Source organism: Metopolophium dirhodum, chromosome 7 (assembly GCF_019925205.1).
Source record: "Metopolophium dirhodum isolate CAU chromosome 7, ASM1992520v1, whole genome shotgun sequence".
Taxonomy (NCBI): domain Eukaryota; kingdom Metazoa; phylum Arthropoda; class Insecta; order Hemiptera; family Aphididae; genus Metopolophium; species Metopolophium dirhodum.
In genome coordinates this window covers 15,767,095-15,785,720 of record NC_083566.1, presented here as the reverse complement: position 1 = coordinate 15,785,720, position 18,626 = coordinate 15,767,095, and the positions used below count along the sequence as shown (strand labels likewise).

The 18,626-nt window shown below is 27.1% G+C and overlaps 3 protein-coding genes across 4 annotated transcripts; all 3 read left to right on the top strand.

Moving 5' to 3' along the window:
• Positions 1-6,751: 6,751 nt before the first annotated feature.
• Positions 6,752-7,540, top strand: LOC132949469 (uncharacterized). 2 transcript variants are annotated; one of them, XM_061020379.1, is made up of 3 exons: positions 6,752-7,041; positions 7,122-7,275; positions 7,418-7,540. In XM_061020379.1, the coding sequence occupies exons 1-3, from the start codon at positions 6,860-6,862 to the stop codon at positions 7,433-7,435; spliced, it is 354 nt and encodes a 117-aa protein (XP_060876362.1). In that variant the 5' UTR covers positions 6,752-6,859; the 3' UTR covers positions 7,436-7,540. The 2 variants fall into 2 exon arrangements, with proteins under 2 accessions (XP_060876362.1, XP_060876361.1); XM_061020378.1 differs by having other exon boundaries at positions 6,755-7,041; positions 7,122-7,540.
• A 1,151-nt stretch (positions 7,541-8,691) lies between these two features.
• Positions 8,692-11,600, top strand: LOC132949522 (transmembrane protein 115). Its single transcript, XM_061020464.1, has 3 exons — positions 8,692-9,736; positions 9,792-9,968; positions 11,382-11,600. The coding sequence occupies exons 1-3, from the start codon at positions 9,030-9,032 to the stop codon at positions 11,551-11,553; spliced, it is 1,056 nt and encodes a 351-aa protein (XP_060876447.1). The 5' UTR covers positions 8,692-9,029; the 3' UTR covers positions 11,554-11,600.
• Positions 11,601-12,085: 485 nt separating this feature from the next.
• On the top strand, positions 12,086-18,350 carry LOC132949451 (protein scarlet-like). Its single transcript, XM_061020346.1, has 14 exons — positions 12,086-12,421; positions 12,500-12,698; positions 13,425-13,473; positions 13,567-13,616; positions 14,696-14,829; positions 14,918-15,309; positions 15,377-15,536; positions 15,967-15,998; positions 16,058-16,163; positions 16,240-16,464; positions 16,529-16,652; positions 17,290-17,395; positions 17,652-17,752; positions 18,014-18,350. The coding sequence occupies exons 1-14, from the start codon at positions 12,413-12,415 to the stop codon at positions 18,187-18,189; spliced, it is 1,863 nt and encodes a 620-aa protein (XP_060876329.1). The 5' UTR covers positions 12,086-12,412; the 3' UTR covers positions 18,190-18,350.
• Positions 18,351-18,626: the final 276 nt, after the last annotated feature.

Genomic DNA, 18,626 nt, shown 5'->3' with positions numbered 1-18,626 from the left:
ATAATTAATACATTATATTATAATATACCTATATATATTGAAATATTATATAGTTGTAATAGGTAGGTAGGTATGCTCAGTGGCGCTGGAGTACAGGGGGAGGGGGGCGCAGGGAGAGTAACTGAATCCCCAGATATATACCCGGTGGGTCAAAAGTATAATTTTTGATCCCCCCTCTTAACTAATATTAAACGTTTACCCATTTACATCAGATGTTTTTTGGACGCATAATGTATTTGTCATTTAGATTTTAATAATAATATAAATTATTAACAGAATATAATATTATATTGAATATTATGACTATAATATGAGGTGAGAATTTCATAAAACATTTTAAAAATCCTCAAATTTAATGTTTTGTATATTATAATATAGCTGCAAGGTGACCCTGCAGTACGTTTATTATTATTATTTATATGTACATATGACTTATCAGAAATATGTATATATATATTATAATTACTATGATGTTAATATATTATAGACTATAGTATTAAGTACAACATATTATAACGTCACGATGTAGACTACGGAGAGTGTACACTGTACACATTACACATATATAAATATTTAATACCCATATTATACGCATGTAAGTACACAATAGGAAGTATACCTACACAATATACTGCAGCTAGCCGCCTCGCCATTTATAGCAGCCTGCATGCTCTGACTGTGCAAATAAAATACCAAACAAAAATCGTTATATACGTCTTGTGCCCCTAAGGTTATTAAATAAAATGTGCTCGTTCTGCTGGTACAACACCCGGGTCAAGGTCAACTCTGCAGGCAAAGATCTAATTGGCCGGATTGTTGCAGAATTCAAGGACCACATTACTGTGATTTTTGGACTATAATCATAATCACATATTTTTTCATAAATCAATTATATGATATCAGATATGTCTATTGTCTATGGTTTATATCTATTGCGGCGTCAATACATTTGGTATATATTGTTCTTCCTATTTCTATCAGCAGTATTTTGTTATTTAAAATGAATTCGATTTAAGAAGATTTAAGTACATGAGTACTGAGTAGGTTGCTATACATGTTTCAAAAGTTAAATGAGCGAGAATAACGAGATCAAAAGTGAAGGAAAAGTCATTATGTTTAATTATTATTATTTTTATTATTTAGAATAGTCTTAAAAATCATTATCCTACTTTTACATTTACATTAATTACATACCTACTTGAACTAATAATTATGGTTGCATTACATTGTGAATGAACATTTTTTTATCATATTTTTATTATACTGTATAATATATAGAATACTATATACGTCCACCAAAATATATGCGCCAAAATCAAAATCAAAATATAAATTAAATTATAATATGCTAATATCGACAATATATAATATTAATTATTATAATCCATACGTTATTACATACATACAACTTTTATTGTTTGGACTTTTTATAAATGTAGGTTAACAAGATACACTGTAACTACTAACTAATATTTTATTTACTCAAACAATATAGTACCCACTATACTACTATAGTACTATCTATAGTTATAATCCTTATTCTAAGAAACTGTTTGAAATATATTTGTATATTTATATGTTTCTATTTAAAAATAGCTCATAGCTATTAAATTATTTAGCATATTAAAAAATGTTATAACGTTTAAACATTATACAGACATAGATATAGGTAGGTACTTAAGAAAATATGATTTATCGATTGTAAATATTATAAGTTACATTATTGTTGTTTTTAATATGATATGAGTATATTATTATGACTGATATTATTAAGTATTAACTACCTAATGATATTAAACCTTAAGTATTCAGGCGTATTGTATTTATGTTGTACATTGATCCTCAACCACTGTACGCCTTACCTATTTTTTTATGAATTTCATGAAAATTATAATAGTTTATTGTTTTTCGGTGACATATATATTAATAATTATTTTATTATAGGTATTTATACTAAGTGTAACATAATGACCAGTCAAAGTGTCGTGATTTCGACAACGTTTGAAAAAATTTAAATTTTAAATGCTTACAAAATAAAATGTGCTTATGCGTATCTTTCATATTTTTAAATAGCTATAAAAACAATTTATATGAAGAATCTTAATAATATGGTATTACATTTTAAAACTTTTTGACGGAACGAATACTTTTTTAACGACCTTTATAGAAGAAAAACTAAAATAAATCGAAGACATATCTAAATAAAGACGGTACTTACTTATAACTTTTTAGTAAACTGCATAGTTGTCAGTTACCAAACAATTATTTTACTAAATGTCCGTATTTTAGATCCTGACTGTATTGGCTAAATACAAAATGGTACAGTACAGTATGTATTGGTTACAATGAAGTGTTTTTATTTTTAATTTTTAAATTTTTTTTTGTGTCTGTCATCGCCTTTTGGGACAGTGAAAATGCTTTGATTTTCAACTTCAGTACCTATCTTGTTCGATGGAAAAGTGTATTTAGTTGGTGCTTGGGGAGGTCAAAATGTTTACATAAAATCGGTTTTCGACAAAATCGATTTTGGTTTTTGGTGTAAATTTAAAACAAATGGCCATATAAATACCTTTGACATTTTCACTGAATGTTTTTAATAGCTTTTATATACCCCATAACATGACCAAAATATTTTGAATTGTTTTGATCTGTTTACGGACATTTTCAGTTTCCAATTTTTTATTTTTTTTTCTCTTAATGTCAATTAAATATTTATTCGTTGGGTCAAAAAGCTTGAAAATTCAATACAAGGTGCCTAATAGATTTTTATAACAGCAGTTAATAAATATTAAAAATACAATTTTTTTTTTATTAGCATTTAAAGTTCGAATTTTGACAAAAGACGTACAAATCAGGGAAATGTGCAAATTATTTTGAATTAAGAAAAAATGTAATTTTTAAATCTTAGAAGAAATTTAAAATTAAAAAATGATTTTCTAGTTAAAAATGTATAAAAGGTTCAACTTTTATAGCTGAGGATTGAAAATTTAAAATAAGATTCCTCATAAGTTTGTCTACCTTTATAAAAAAAAATGTCTACCAGAAAGTCAAATTACATTTTTATAAGCTTTTAAAGTTCAAATGTTGACATAATTTATCAAATTGAAAATTTACTAATTATTTTTAATTATAAAAAATGTATAAGATGTTCAACTTTTATAGCTAAGGATTGAAAATTTAAAACAAGGTTACACGTAAGTAGTTAATTCCGTAACCAAAAAATCTAAAAATATACATAAACACAGTTTTGTTTTAGTTAATTTAAGTTTATCTATAAATTCGACGAAATTCCATATTAAATAACCAAGAATAACGATTTTAGTTATTTTTTTGTTATTTATAACATTAATTCAACTTACCTGCTACCATATTAATAATAAGTATTAACAATATAAATATAATATAAAATATCTTAGACTGACAAACCGTCCCCGCTCGGCGCTCAGAATCGTTTTTCGTATATAGGTACAAGTATATAATATCATATTGAATTTAAATTTAATACCATCTATTACAGTGACCCTCTTGTAACCCACTGTACAACAGATCAACATCTACTAACCAGCTGTTTTGTTTTATTTTTCCCGATTAATTTAAAAAGTATATTAAATAGTTCCAACTAGATCCAATGTTCTACCAAAAACCTCTTTCAAAGTTGTACAATCTGTCTGTTTTGCCTAAAGAAAAAGTGTTTCCAGACCCACAAAAAATAAAACACACATCACTGTTAAATCAATACATTCGATATTCATTGCTATGCTTAGAATCTAAAACAACACAATGGTTTTTAATAGATATTTATTATGCATTTAAAGAGAAATATTTCAAATTGTTAATTCTAAATAAAATCTAAATAATGCCTACAATACACCAAAATACTCCTCAAAATTCAACTTCCAGAAACTCTCTAGAATCTAGATTCATCTATTAAGCCAATCTATAACAACTAATTTAATACATAGTAAAAAATAATAGAAGAATAATATTGTTAACACAAAATGTGTCATTGAAATTTTTAAGTTGGCTATTACCTTGGTAGGTAGCTAATTTTTTTGTTGATGCCTTAAAATAAACAAATTAAAAAAACTAAAATAATAATTTTCCTTAGGAATCGATGATGTTCATAAACCTGTATAGTTATTGTACGGAATACAAATATACAATATATATATAGGTACTATACAGAACGAATTTGAATTAATATTTAACGGATCAATAAATAATTAAAATACATTGAAATACAAATGAATTTCATTATATTTATTGTTAGGTGCGTAACTATCGTATTTGTTTATATTAAATTTTGACTGTTTTGTTTAATATTTGAGACTAGATTTATTATTTAATAGGTAGGTACAACGATATAATATGTAATATGTAGACAATATAACGTATAGTTACATACTATTGGTTAATGAATATAATGGTACATTGGTACCTACTATATAATAGGCCTATAATAATTAATAGTACTATAGTAGTATAATAGTTGTTCATATTAAGTTGTTAAAAAGCCATTTATGAAACCATATAAACGATGCGATGGACCATTAATGTACCTATATTATATTTTTCAATTTGAAAGTAGGTAATTCTAAAACTCAAAGCGAATAGGTAAATAATATTTAAAATCTATCGATTACTAATAATCAAAAAATAAAAATCATTTTTTAAATTATATTTAATGTATAAAAACAATTGTATTTTCATATATCTATGTAAATTACTTATACTTACACAATCCATTTTTGTTTCATTCAATTTACTGTTTTCGAGCTAATAGCCCGGACGACGACGAAATAATAATAAATCTATAGATTAAGTATCTATATATATAGACTTTTTATTGTTAACTTTAATCCGGACGAAAATCAATTTCTTTGACAATTTGTATAATATATAGTATTCTGAGTTTATTGTATTTTTCCAGTTGTCCTGGTTGAACATTAAACAACGAATAACCATAATTACCACGAATACCATTTTAATCGTATTTAACCTATCATTAAACAGTTTTAGGGACCACATTTTCAAGGCAAACCTCGATTAAACGTATGATGCCTATAACCTCTAATAATATGCTTTCTAAATTTACGTCCGGAATTTTGATTATTTCCGTTTTGGTTGCTTTTGGGATTTGGGATGTAATTTTATCTTTATTGTTCATGTCAATTTCATTGTCAGCTTCAGCAATGTTATTGATAGGTATCCGCAGAATTTGCTGCAGCGTCTTTTGATATATTTTTGGATGCTTTCTTATTGTAATTAATCGTTTGATAACTTTCTTTAGATACGTCATTAAAAGGGTGCAGATTTTTATGTAAATACATAATATTAATGAATGTAGATCTCTTAATTCTGCAGATTAAGCACGTTTTAGGTATAACACTTTAAATCTAATAAAATATATACTAAATATTAATTATAAAATATTTTTGCATATTTTGTAGTAAATACATTTTCTTAAATATTTTACGATTAAGACCATATTTTTTTTAAATATTTCGTATTTTTTTAGAGTAATCATTATTCTGCCAGAATTATTTTCAATCAGGCGTAAATCGTAATAGATAACGTCGTAATATATAAAATAAAATGGATAAACATAAACGACTTTTATGATATTGATAAATCTGTTGTACAATTTATTTTTCTCTATATCACGGCTAGCAGTGGCTCTAGTTCATTCATTTATTTTTATTTTTAATACTTTTCTTTTTTATATAGGTATGATTAAAATTTAAAAAACGTATGTTGAATAAAAGCTTTTTGTTAAATATTTCATGGTATTTAAACATATTTTGGTAAAATAACAACATAAATATTTACATAATATTTTGTCTTTTATATTTCATAAGATTCTGAGCCCTAGCCATTAATATCATCTAGTGAATTACCGAAGTGATATTTTAACCCTTAGGTTACCCTTAGGTTTTGATAGGTACCACTAGGTATAATATTTACCCCCCTATACGATTTATATCATATTGTGAATTCCACTAGTGAATATTTTGACGGTTGTTTTTTTAATGACGCCCCTGGAGTACGATATGATCTAAGCTTATCAGTTATCAGTAACCACCACGGCTATAGATAGCTGCGCACAGGACTGGACACGTCATGGTTGGACGGTGTGGGGGGTTGACCACGAAATGTTATACAACAGGCGGAGTTCGGGGGGTATTGTCATTTTAGCATTACTAGCGCTGTACTTAGTGGATAGGTACTAATGGAACTAGAAATTTGTATGATGTGTTCTATAGAAAGTCCGTGATAGATAGTACACTATCTTTAATCGGGGTAACCCACAGTCACAGAATATATCTATATAGTACTAGATAGTGAACTCTCACAGTGAATTGAAGCATCAACGTTGGGGGGCAATTGCATGGTATTTCATATGACAAATAAGATTAATTACGATTTATTTTGTATTGTATTTTATTATTTCTAAACCTGTAGTTTTAAAAACAAAAAAAATATTTTATAGAAGTCATTTTACATGTACTATTTTATTTTACCATTAAAAGCGATGTTGTTCCTAATACATTTTGTATAATGAATGAAATGTTTTGCCCCCCGAGAAAATGGCGGCCGTCGACAGCTGAGCTTCACTTGATAACAATGTAAATTATATAGGAGTACCTTATCTATAGTTAGTATATAGATATCTGTGCCCACGGTCAAGCCGGTGGCATATAAGCAAACCATACATTGCTAGAGACCCATAGGAAATAGAGAGCTCTCATTGGTCCTATTACATTTGTGATAACATGATAAAATTATCAATATTTTCAAATTTTATGCTTTTTCTAATTAGAATAGATTTGTTGATTAACATTTTTAATTATTTAATAAAATGATTTACCCACCATCATTTAAATATGAAATTGTCAAAGATGACAATGTAAATATAACTTTAAGATGTGATGTGAAATCTATGGAAGACATCAATGTGTGGGTTGCTGAGTTTGGTAAAATAAATTATTTAAATTGGAACGTTAGAACTAGTGTTCCAAATGGGCAGCGAATTGTGTGTTCGTAAGTATTTTATATTGTATTTACATTACTATTTATGTTGTAGAAATCTTAACTAAAAAACATCTTTAAACATTTTTTAGAAAAAACTTTGTTTGTCAACATAGTGGATTTCAGAAGCCTAGTATATCTGAAAATCAAAAAGGAATTTCGAAAAATGCTGAATGTCCAGCTAAGGTTAAGGCTGTTATTAAACTGGACACAGTATCTACAAGGAAGAAAGATCCATTTATTAAGGTATTTATAAATTCAATTAAACTCATAATTAATTTTTTTGTCTTTTTGTTTAGCTTGTGAATTTGTCCAGATCATCTATGGTAATATATTATTCTGATACTATTTTCATTTTAATTTTCACAATTAGTTTTTTTTTTTGCAGACTCCAAATATGTGTTAAATTTGTGAAATAAAAATGAATTCTACATTTTTACAGATTGATTGACAAGTCATAGTAAACAATTTATGTTATGTCTGTCTGATAAAAATAAATTGGTACTTTAAATTTGTGTTCATTATTTACTAACAAATAATACAGACTATATTGTATTACACTGTTTCTGGTATAGTATTGTAAACAATACATCCACAATATTTTCCACTGTATTATACAGTCTTTATTGTATTACACTGTATATTATACTTTAATGATGTGATTTAAAAAATAAAAATTAACAACACTTAATATGTACTTAACAATTGGTAATAAGCAGTAATAATACAAGCTTTACAATAAATAGATATTTAATATTTATATTACAGAAAGGTTTAGTATGTTACATAGAAATATATAAAATTAATTAATGTGTGTTCATTATTTATTAACAAATAATAAAGTCTATATTGTATTACACTGTTTCTGGTATAGTATTGTAAACAATACATCCACAATATTTTCCAATTAATGATGTGATTTAAAAATTAACAACACTTAATAATTGAAAATAAATAATAATAATAATAATATAAGCATTACAATAAATATGTAATATTTATATTACAGAAAGGTTTAGTATGTTGTATAGAAATATATAATCATCATACCCATACTATAAAATCTGGTACTACAAAAGGTAGCAAACGGTTATTAGCTGGTAGACCTCCATTAGGAGAAAATGTTGCTAAAAAAAGGAAAAGAAATTTGAACCAAAATATTAATTGTAATCAACCTAATGCTAAAAGTCACGGTTCACTTTAAATACCTATTTGTAATTTTAAAATTTATTTTTAATTTTTAGTATTTTAAAACTGACTATAATATGTATCTATACACTTAATTTGAATTTGAATTTTAACTAGAAAACTTATACTTTATTATTATTATGAACTGTAGAAATTGATTAGATGTACATACCTATACATGTAATTTGAATTTTAACTTGAGAACTTATATTTTATTATTATTATGAATTGTAGAAATTGACTTGATGTACATACCTATACACGTGATTTGAATTTTAACTTGAGAACTTATACTTTATTGTCATTATATTTTATATATGAATCATGTATTCATGTATGAACTAGAAAAAGCATAAAATTTGAAAATATTGATAATTTTATCATGTTATCACAAATGTAATAGGACCAATGAGAGCTCTCTATTTCCTATGGGTCTCTAGCAATGTATGGTTTGCTTATATGCAAGCCGGTGTAACAGTTATTTTTTAATAGGGGTAATCACAGTTGAGTTGACTGATAATGGGATTTTAAAAACAACCATCAAAATATTATCACAGTCTGTGTCCTGTGAAATTGTGAAAAACACATTGTTATCATTTTTGATGACTTCTATGATATTAGTTATTATTAATAAAAAAAAAAAAATACTATTACAATTCACAATTAATTATTATAGTTATTATGTTATGTACTTATGTGCAATTGTAGAACGCCGAGTACGATTAATACAATACAAATATACGATGAAAGTACGTGCGTGTGCAAATTGATATTTGTTTTTGGAGCTTTCGCGTGTCACTGCCAACATCACTATGTCCGTTTTCAACAAAGTACGTAAAAATTTACCTCACATCAAGCAAAACACCGAACTGCTATTCAACAACACTGGGTTGTGTATTAAAATCATATCGTGCTTGTTGTCTGTGTGTTATTTCTTCTCGTTTTGGTCCAAGAGCTCGACGGTTTTCGGTGTGACTCCCGGTTACTTGTTTCCGCCATCGTTCTGGCTATGGACACCATTCACATTTTGTTTCTTCGAAACGCACCTGTGGCAAGTATTGCTCGACATCGCCATGGTGGCTGTGTGTAGCAAGCTCATCGAACCCCTGTGGGGTGAACTACAAGTGCTTGTGTTCTTTGCGGTCGTCAATGTAGGAGTGGCGTTGGCATGCGCGGTGTTCTATTACATCCTTTACATGTGCACCTGGGACCCGGAATTGTTGTTCTCGGTGCACGTGCGAGGCTTGGCAGGATATCTAGCTGGTGTCACTGTGGCTGTAAAACAGATCATGCCTGATAGCACCGTGCTTGACACGCCAGCCGGTCGCATCACCAACCGCAATGTACCCTTGTTCACAATATTCATTGCACTCGTACTCTGGTTCATCGGTTTTGTCGATGGCACGAAACCGACAATGGTTATCAGTGGAGTGTTGATGAGTTGGACGTATTTGAGGTTTTATCAGATTCATACAAACGGAACAAGAGGTGATATGGCTGACAATTTTACTTTTGCAAGGTAAAATACCATATTACCTACTTGTGTGCATTTTTAACTTGATTTTTTTTTATAGTTTTTTCCCAGTTATTGTTCAACCACCGATTTCAGTGTTGTCAAATTCAGTATATAGCATTTTTGTAAAAGCTGGTATATGCAGAAAGACTGTTCGTAGAGTTGATATTGCCAGTGCACCAACTGGTATTACTGTCGCATTGCCTGGTATTCGATCACTTGATATGGACAGAAGAAAGTAAATGAATATCGATTATTTCTATGCCTTATTTAATTTATCAAAAATAAAAAAAAATAATAAAATAATATTTAATATATCTACCATCTACCTATTACCTAACATGAATAAAATAAAAATAAAATAACTATTTTATAGTATTTATAAATTATTTTTGGATAATTTAAATTTCTGTATGGTTTTTAAGTCATATATTTTTTTGTTACAAAACTGGTTGATAATTGAAAATAAACATCTGAATTATTAAGTAATAGTGAGGTGCTAGGTATTCAAATATATTTAAAACTGTGATAACTGATAAGATACCTAAGTATACCATCATCCAAGCCTGGGCAAGTTAATGATAATTTTTAATTAAGTTAAATTAAGGAGATTTGATACCGTGATTTTCTGCTTTTGTCTAATACACGCACAAGTGCACAACATAGTATTTTAGACATATTTTTTGCCAAACATACCAATTTATCTAATGAAGCAATAAGAATTCTGACAGAATTGAATTTGTCGTCAAGTGTACTTGAAATCAACTTTCCCACATTTTTGATTTTTTGATTTTAACTTCTCTGAAAATTGAAATACAACAATTTTTAAACACTCTTTTTTAATATGACATTTCTTAGGAATTTGGGGGATAATATCAAAAATGTGGGAAAGTCAATTTCAAGTAGACTAGACGACAAATTCAAATCTATTTTTAGTATTATTATCGCTTCATTAGATCAATTGGTATGTTTGGCAAAAAACACGTCTAAAATACTATGTCACGCGTGTGTTAGACAAAAGCAGAAAATCACGGTATCGAATCCCCTTAAGTTGATAGAAAATATTTTAAAAAGTTTATAGTTTATGGTTATCCTAATTTTTTTTTAACTCAGTTAAGTTAAAAGTTATACGGAATCTTACAATTAACTTACTAGCTTAAATTAAGTTATTTCTTTTTTCTTTTTAAAATTTATAAATATCTAGTAATATGGTTTAAAATAATAAAATGTAAATGATTACGCAACATGTATCATCTATAATAATTGTATTATATTTATTATTTAATTATTTATAAATTATTGTAACTTGGATTTGATTAGGGCCTTAATATACCTACGAAACCACTAAAATGTTGGTAAAATATGGAAGAATGAACAACAATAAGTGTTTGAATTTGAGATGAATAATATTATAATCTAAAGAAAAATTTTTTTCGAACCGATTTGAAATATGCAACCCGTATCTTTATTCTATGTATGCAACTGCTTAAATAATGACTTATATGCTAATACACTAAGTTCTATAAAGCCCTGATTGTGATATACACAATATAATATGATTTATAAATTATTCTACCACTTAAATTGTTGATATAGTATACCTTATAATATTAACTTACCTTTTTATAACTTGTTCTATGTTTTATTATAGATTGTTAGCCTTGAAAGCTCTTAATAGCCGATTAGTTGATACTACCAAAGATACTCCAAGAATAGATAACATTGAATCTGAAAGAAGAGACTCTGTAGTTATATCAATCGGAGATGCAGAACAGACTTCAAAACTATCGCCTACTAGTATGGTTTCAAATAAAACAACATAGTGTAGTTGAATTATTAAAGGAGTAATATATAATAATTTATTCATGCATTATCATAATCGTAATTTAATTTACTATTGTAGAGTCTAGAAATATAAAAAGTTTTACATTGTCTCTATGCACATTTAAAACATGTTCCATTTGTTCTAGACACCCAGTATCTAATTTTAACATTATTTATTGTTTTTTTGTACATTTGTTAATATTGTAAATAGGTAAACTAGGGTATTTTAATAACTGATTATTGATTATATAACTACATACTTTTTGTTGTATAAACCTGATTATGGGTTTTGATTATAATTATTTATATTATGAGTTTTGTATAATTTTTTAATATTATAAGTTTTAATAATTTATATAACATAATATTTAATGTCTATATAAGCCTGTGATAATAAAATAACTAATTATAATTTATTACTAGTACAAAATACTGAGTTATCTTTGTAGGTGAAAGGTTATTCTGTAGTCTACTAATTCCTCCGTGTACAACTCTGTTCATTACAGATGTAGAGTGTGTACTTTGTAAGAAAGTATGTTATTAAATCTTGAAGTATGATTAATCCTTTGAAAGTTATAAGTTGAACCTAACTGTCTTGATAAAGTTTCAAAAAAAAGATGAGTTGTTAACACGTCCTAACAATAGATAGTACTATTATAGCAGTGAAGCGCAATTGAAAATGGCTCAAAATTTGAAATGTATAAGTCCATAAGCCCAAAGATCACTATTAAAATCCAAGGTCATCAGGCTGATAAGTTTTAGCGATATACTGAAAAAAGTACAAACAATGTGCTTGTAGTATATTATAATTTATAGCATTTTATATTGTAACGGGTTTGGGTTGCTGTTTGCTTTACCATGACGACGGTGAGTAGCTAATTTTAAATTGTATATTTTAATTAATTTATTTATTTCAATATATTTTTGTAATCATTTTATTTACAGAAAAAAATATTGGATTTGAGGTACAATGAAATGTGGAAGGCTTGGAATAGCACTAATGAAGAAGTGGATGATTATTCTTCACCATTGTTTAAACGGGATTTGGTACTGTCATGGAAACAGTTGAATGTAACGGTTGTGAGGAAAATTCCTAAACTGTTTGGTAGTAGTGAGGTAGTAACTAAACAAATTTTGAACAATGGTAAGTTAGCAAAAGCATATTAAATTCAACAATATTGTTTATATTGAATTCTTAACCAATCATAATTTTTTTTGCTTTGGAAGATATAAATTTACTAGTAAAACTATAACTATATTTATATGAATGTTTAATTTAAAGCTATTTTAAAACATCTTTAATCTATTTTTTAGGAAAAATATTTCAATAAAAAATAACAATGGATAAAAAGTAAAAAAGATGTATTACTATTATGTAATAGTTGTGATTCTGGTAATACAATAATACTCTTTGTTAGTGCAAGTAATACTTTTAGTTGAGTTCAAGTTTTTTTTTTCTAGATTTTGTTACTCTGTCCAAACATTCACTCTCATACTAACTATTTAATACTGCCTCATGATAATTGATTGAAAAAATGTTCAATCAAACAATAGTTATCAGCCTGTAGTATACTAAAAACAAAGCACTTTTATGCATAGTTTAATACTAAAACATACAATAAATAATCAATTTAAATTAAACAATAACAATACTTCTTATTCAAATAATTAAACTTTAACTATCAATGATTCACTTAACATTCAAACAAGTTCAGTTACCTAGTCCACAAGTATATAAACATTTGAACCCTTAATTTCTGAAAGGTATATTTTGTAAATATTACAGATAATATTTTTACATGGTTACTTATTTGAAATACTATGATATTGATAAGTGATAACTAATAAAATATTCATATAATATTTTCAGTTAGTGGAAATGTTGAATGTGGTACTCTTTTGGGAATAATGGGTCCAAGGTTAGTAATTATAAAATATAAATATATAATTTTAAACACTAACTACTAAGTTATGTATTAAAATGGGTTTTTATTTTATTCTATTTAATCTAGCGGTTCGGGAAAGACTACACTAATGGCTACAATAAGTCATCGAACAAAAGGTTAGTCAGTATTCATACATAAGAGGAAAATAAAAACTAATAATTATAATTTAAGTGCGATAGATATTGTCCATAAAAATATCAATTGTAAGTTATAACCTACGTGAGCTACTAATTCAGAGCATGATTTAGACATTTTAAAGGAAGATAAAAAAGGTTTAGGCCCATATTGACTAACCTACAATAAAATATTTTATCCATTAAAAACATATTTTTTCTGTATTCTATACTTCAAATTTCCATTTGGTATGTTACAATATTATATTATGTAAGACATTTACATTACACTTCTTATATTATATTATTCTATAATATAGAAAAACTGAAAACAATTGTGTATTATATATTTTAATTATACAATTTACTTAAGTTGTGAGTAACGGTCTTATTTATTACATTTTCATAAAATGTAAGTCGAAATAATGTACCATAATATAAAGAAGGCAACGATAGTCTAAATTTAATTTCTAAAAAAAACTCAATACTTATATTTGGATGAGTTGTACAAAAAAATATTACAAAATTTGAAATGTCCTTTAATTTATAATCACTATTTAATCAGTAAGGCTCAAATTTATATGTAAATATATATATCATATTTTTGCTGTTACTACTTACTAGATACTTTAATTTAGGTTAGGCTTAGGTTAGTAATTTAAAAACATAAATTTGTAATAAAATGAGCTATACTTGATATTACATACTTTTTATATATTTCTCAATAGTTCCATATTTCTTTTTTTACATATTTACATAATTTCGAAAATATATACAATTGTATAATGTGTTTCTCAACTGTATACAACTATTGTCGTGTAGAAAAGCTGAATTAAATGTATCCGAATTTGAGTCTTCTACCAGAACCAATGTAATAACTATTAACTACTAATGTATTATCTATTAAATACTTTTGTAAAAATAAAGACTTTTTTATTATAAAACATTTGGTAATAATATTTTTAATTAAAATGTTGAAATTAATTATTGAAATGGTAGGTAGTACAAGTCATACAAATGTAAACCACTAATAGTTTGGATATTAACAAAACCAACTTCTATTGCATATATTATTATTAAAGGAAATTTTAATGGAGAACTCTTACTGAATGGACGTTCAGTATCTGAAGATGTCATGATAAAAATATCTGGGTTTGTTGCTCAGGAAGATATAAGTTTCGTCCAATTAACTGTTTTGGAACAACTTAAGTTGATGGTAGGTATTTTATATGAATTTATCAAACTATTATTATAATTATAAATAATGCAATAGGAAACACTGTGAAAATAATATATTTTTACAGGCTAAATTAAAAATGGATCGGACCACATCTGACAAAGTAATCAAGGACCGCATAGATTATCTTGCAGCTCATTTAGGTTTGAATAAAATCATAAATTCACGTTTGTGTTTTCTCTCTGGAGGGGAACGAAAAAAAGTAGCTCTAGCTGTTCAACTTATAAATGATCCACCAATTCTATTTTGTGATGAAATAACTACAGGATTAGATAGTTACTCTGCTGCACACATAGTAAACACATTAAGAAGAGTAGCACATGGTGGAAAAATTGTCATATGCACCATACACCAACCTGCATCTGGTTTGTTTGATCAGTTTCAAGAAGTCATACTTTTAACTAATGGTCGGTTGGCTTACCAAGGATCAGTATCTTTGGTCAATAATTTTTTTCAAAAGTATAACCTTAAAATAATTTTTATAAAAGCAATTTTAGATGAATTAATTAGTTAAAATTATTATTAGGTATGGTTACATTTGCCCTGCCACCTATAACAAAGCTGACTTTATTGTATCAGTTTTGAATTCAGATGGTGTGTTGGATAGAAACAATGTAAACAATATGTGTGAACTATCTTCAAACGTAGCACAAATGGACATTAAGTTTAATTCATTCAATAAGGATGTATGTTGAGATTTGAGATTAATTATTTGTAATAAACAGCTCAGAAGTTGATGACTTCTTTATATTGTTTTAGAACATCTATTAGATTATGCTTTCCTAAAAAATCCTTTTCAGTAACTTTTAAATCTAAATAATTCATTTTTACTTGATTTTTTTTCTAATTTTTGTAATTTGTATTGTTAGGGGTATCTTTTAGTAATTTGTTATTTTAATCTATGTTCCACTAATTGAGAAAAAATCATCAATTTATAAATCACCATTTAAATGCAATACCTTGCAAAACTTTAGGTAAAAATGTTAAGTCTTTTAATGACATTTGTGTGTTATATTATGTAAAATACGGTTTTTAGATCATTATTTAATGTTTTTGTTTCATCAACTTCTGAGCCCTAGTAATAAGCTAAATTGATAATACAAATTGTAACTTTAGGTTCAGTCAGAATATGGGCATCATTTACAAGCGTAAGTCTCTGTTTTGAAGTATTAGTGAAAGTTTCTGAGGTTTTTTTTTTGGATCTTAGAGAAAAACTTAGCTGGATAACTCAAGTATTGCTTCTGCTGTATATATCCATCATATGTTTTATAAGAAATTACAAGGAAAAGTTATTGGAATTTGGAACATTAATAGTAAAATATAAATATTAACATTTAATAGAACACTGCTTAATTTATATGAATAAAACAATTTATGTTTATATTATAGTTTTTAGGTGTTATTAATGCTAGTCCTTATGCAAACTTACAATTCGATACAAAAGCAGTTCAAAATTGGCAAGGATTTTGGTTATGCTTAACTATTAACACTGTGTTCCAATTCAGTTATTCGGCTATAGCCACACATCAAATAAAGTTTTCAGTTGTACATCGAGAAGTCAGCAATAAAATATACTCCTTGAGTGCATACTACGTGTCTGAAATAATTTTATTAGTATGCAATATGAATAATGTACATCAAGCTTTTAACAGTGATATAATTTTGTCTTTATTTATAGTATGTTTGGGTATTTATAAAGACAGTACTCTTCTGCATGGTCGTGTTTTGGATTGTTGGTGTCAATTGGGTTTATATGCAATTATTAGTGTTTATGATAATCTCATTTGCATCAGTTTCATATGGTAATTGAATTAAATTTATAATACCATCATTATATTTAACATTAAGGGCATCGGAGCCGGAGCGTTTTTAGTACAAAAATATGTTGTACAGGAAAAACTTTCACGTCCTGTAGCCTGTTGAATAGTCGGATTTTGTTAATTTTTTTTATTTAAAAGGAGAACATTTTGCAAAGCCCTATTTTAAAAATTATAATTATAGAAGTTAAAATATGAATTTGAATAATGTACAATATTTGCTTTTTTTTAAGCGTATTTTTCTACCACTATTTAAAGTTAATTAAAAATTTTATCTTTAACCAACCTGAAATAAGTCCTCGTCTTTTAGATATAAAAAAAATATGAAAATTCGACATAAATGATGTGTGAGAGTTTTTCCTGTAAAGTAATTTTTGTTGGTATAATACACCGCATCAATTCCGCCTCCCCCTAAATATGTATTGGATAGTAGATTAGCAGAAAAGTATTATGATTAAGGTAGGTAGTAAATTAAATATAAAATATAATTTTCAAATTTTATAGAATTGCGGAAAATTGGTAAAATCTGTACCGACACCCTTAAGTCAATTAATGATTAATGAATAATAATCTATAAAACATATTATTGAACAAAATTATAGTAATATTATTATTATTTCAGGAAGTCTGTTGTCAGCATACTTTAGTCGCGTAGAGGAAGCTGTGGTATTTTCAACAGTTTATGAGTACTTAGCATTGCCTCTTAGTGGTGCTTATCTATCATTCAGGTAAGTTGTACTAAGGCATAGTTCAGTTGCTGCAATGCTGCTTCAGAAACTTGGTTTGGGGGTCATATTTTTTAGAAAACTTTCAATAGCAGTTTTTTTAAAAAATATACAGTTTTTTTTAGTAAATACGGGCTCGTGGTTAGAGGGTGGCCTCTAGGGCCCCCTGGAGCCGCTCCTGGTATAGTTTATTCAGTTGTAAGTGTAAGTGTTACATTGTAAGTGTTACTAAATATAAAATATTTTTGAATGTTATCAGGTCATTACCAAAAGTGTTATACTCACTAAGATATTTGTCATTATTTTTCCTTGGTTGTGAAACAGTGTCTTCTCTGTTTTGGGAAAGAATTAAATCATTACGTAAGCATATTTAATCATTAATTGGGGACTTAGTGGTGTATTTTAGATGCATAGAATTTTATTCAACATTAATGATGATAACAATTTTTATTTTTATTTTAAATAAAATTATAAATTTTTAGATGTACATTAATATACTATTACAATATTTAAGGGGGGACTGTGTTAATCTACCACTTCTGTCTTCTTATGTAAATATGCCACTATTGAAAACTAAATGCAGGCTCGTCTTAATATTTCAATTATTTTATATTTTTATAGCATGCACTGATGTCGCTAATTGTTTGGACAACGGCAAAGCAGTTTTAAATAATTACGGTTTTGTAAGCAGTGATTTATATTTTGACATAACGATATTGCTTACATTTTGTTTATTAGCAAACATACTCGGTTATTTTGGTGTACTTAAAAGAATGAAAAAGCAACCAGCTTATTGAAACAATATATTATTTTTAATTAATTTTAATACCTACTAAGAACTAAAAGTGTCATTATGTTTTCCTTCGCCAATTAACTATATTATTAAAACTGAACAATAAACCATCTTGTTTAAAATTTGTTTGTTATACGAATATATTATTATATTATATTAAGTTAAGTAAGATGTTGTATGCTAATATTTATTTATTTATAAATAGTTATAATTTTTTTTTTTTGGTGACCCTCGGCAACGTGGGCCAATAAGTGTATGGAGGGTATGGATGGTATTTTTATGAGGGTAAAAGATTAGTCACCAAGTACTTAGATGGTTACCCATCCGGGAGTCAGTGACGCCGTACGATGTTTGACCGCAGCACATCTTAGTGACTGCAGCCAATCACCTTGCCACACCAGGCTACAAATAGTTATGATTATTATAAATGGTAAGATATGA

What these genes read in the sequence shown, in the direction of transcription:
- LOC132949522 (XM_061020464.1), top strand. Translation starts at nt 9,030, where the DNA reads ATGTCCGTTTTCAACAAAGTACGTAAAAATTTACCTCACATCAAGCAA. An exon ending in GACAATTTTACTTTTGCAAG is followed by an intron (nt 9,737 to 9,791) that starts GTAAAATACCAT and finishes TTTTTTTTATAG; the next exon opens with TTTTTTCCCAGTTATTGTTC. An exon ending in CTTGATATGGACAGAAGAAA is followed by an intron (nt 9,969 to 11,381) that starts GTAAATGAATAT and finishes GTTTTATTATAG; the next exon opens with ATTGTTAGCCTTGAAAGCTC.
- LOC132949451 (XM_061020346.1), top strand. An exon ending in TGGAATTTGGAACATTAATA is followed by an intron (nt 16,164 to 16,239) that starts GTAAAATATAAA and finishes TTTATATTATAG; the next exon opens with TTTTTAGGTGTTATTAATGC. An exon ending in ATTTGCATCAGTTTCATATG is followed by an intron (nt 16,653 to 17,289) that starts GTAATTGAATTA and finishes TTATTATTTCAG; the next exon opens with GAAGTCTGTTGTCAGCATAC.
- LOC132949469 (XM_061020378.1), top strand. Translation starts at nt 6,860, where the DNA reads ATGATTTACCCACCATCATTTAAATATGAAATTGTCAAAGATGACAAT. An exon ending in GGGCAGCGAATTGTGTGTTC is followed by an intron (nt 7,042 to 7,121) that starts GTAAGTATTTTA and finishes AACATTTTTTAG; the next exon opens with AAAAAACTTTGTTTGTCAAC.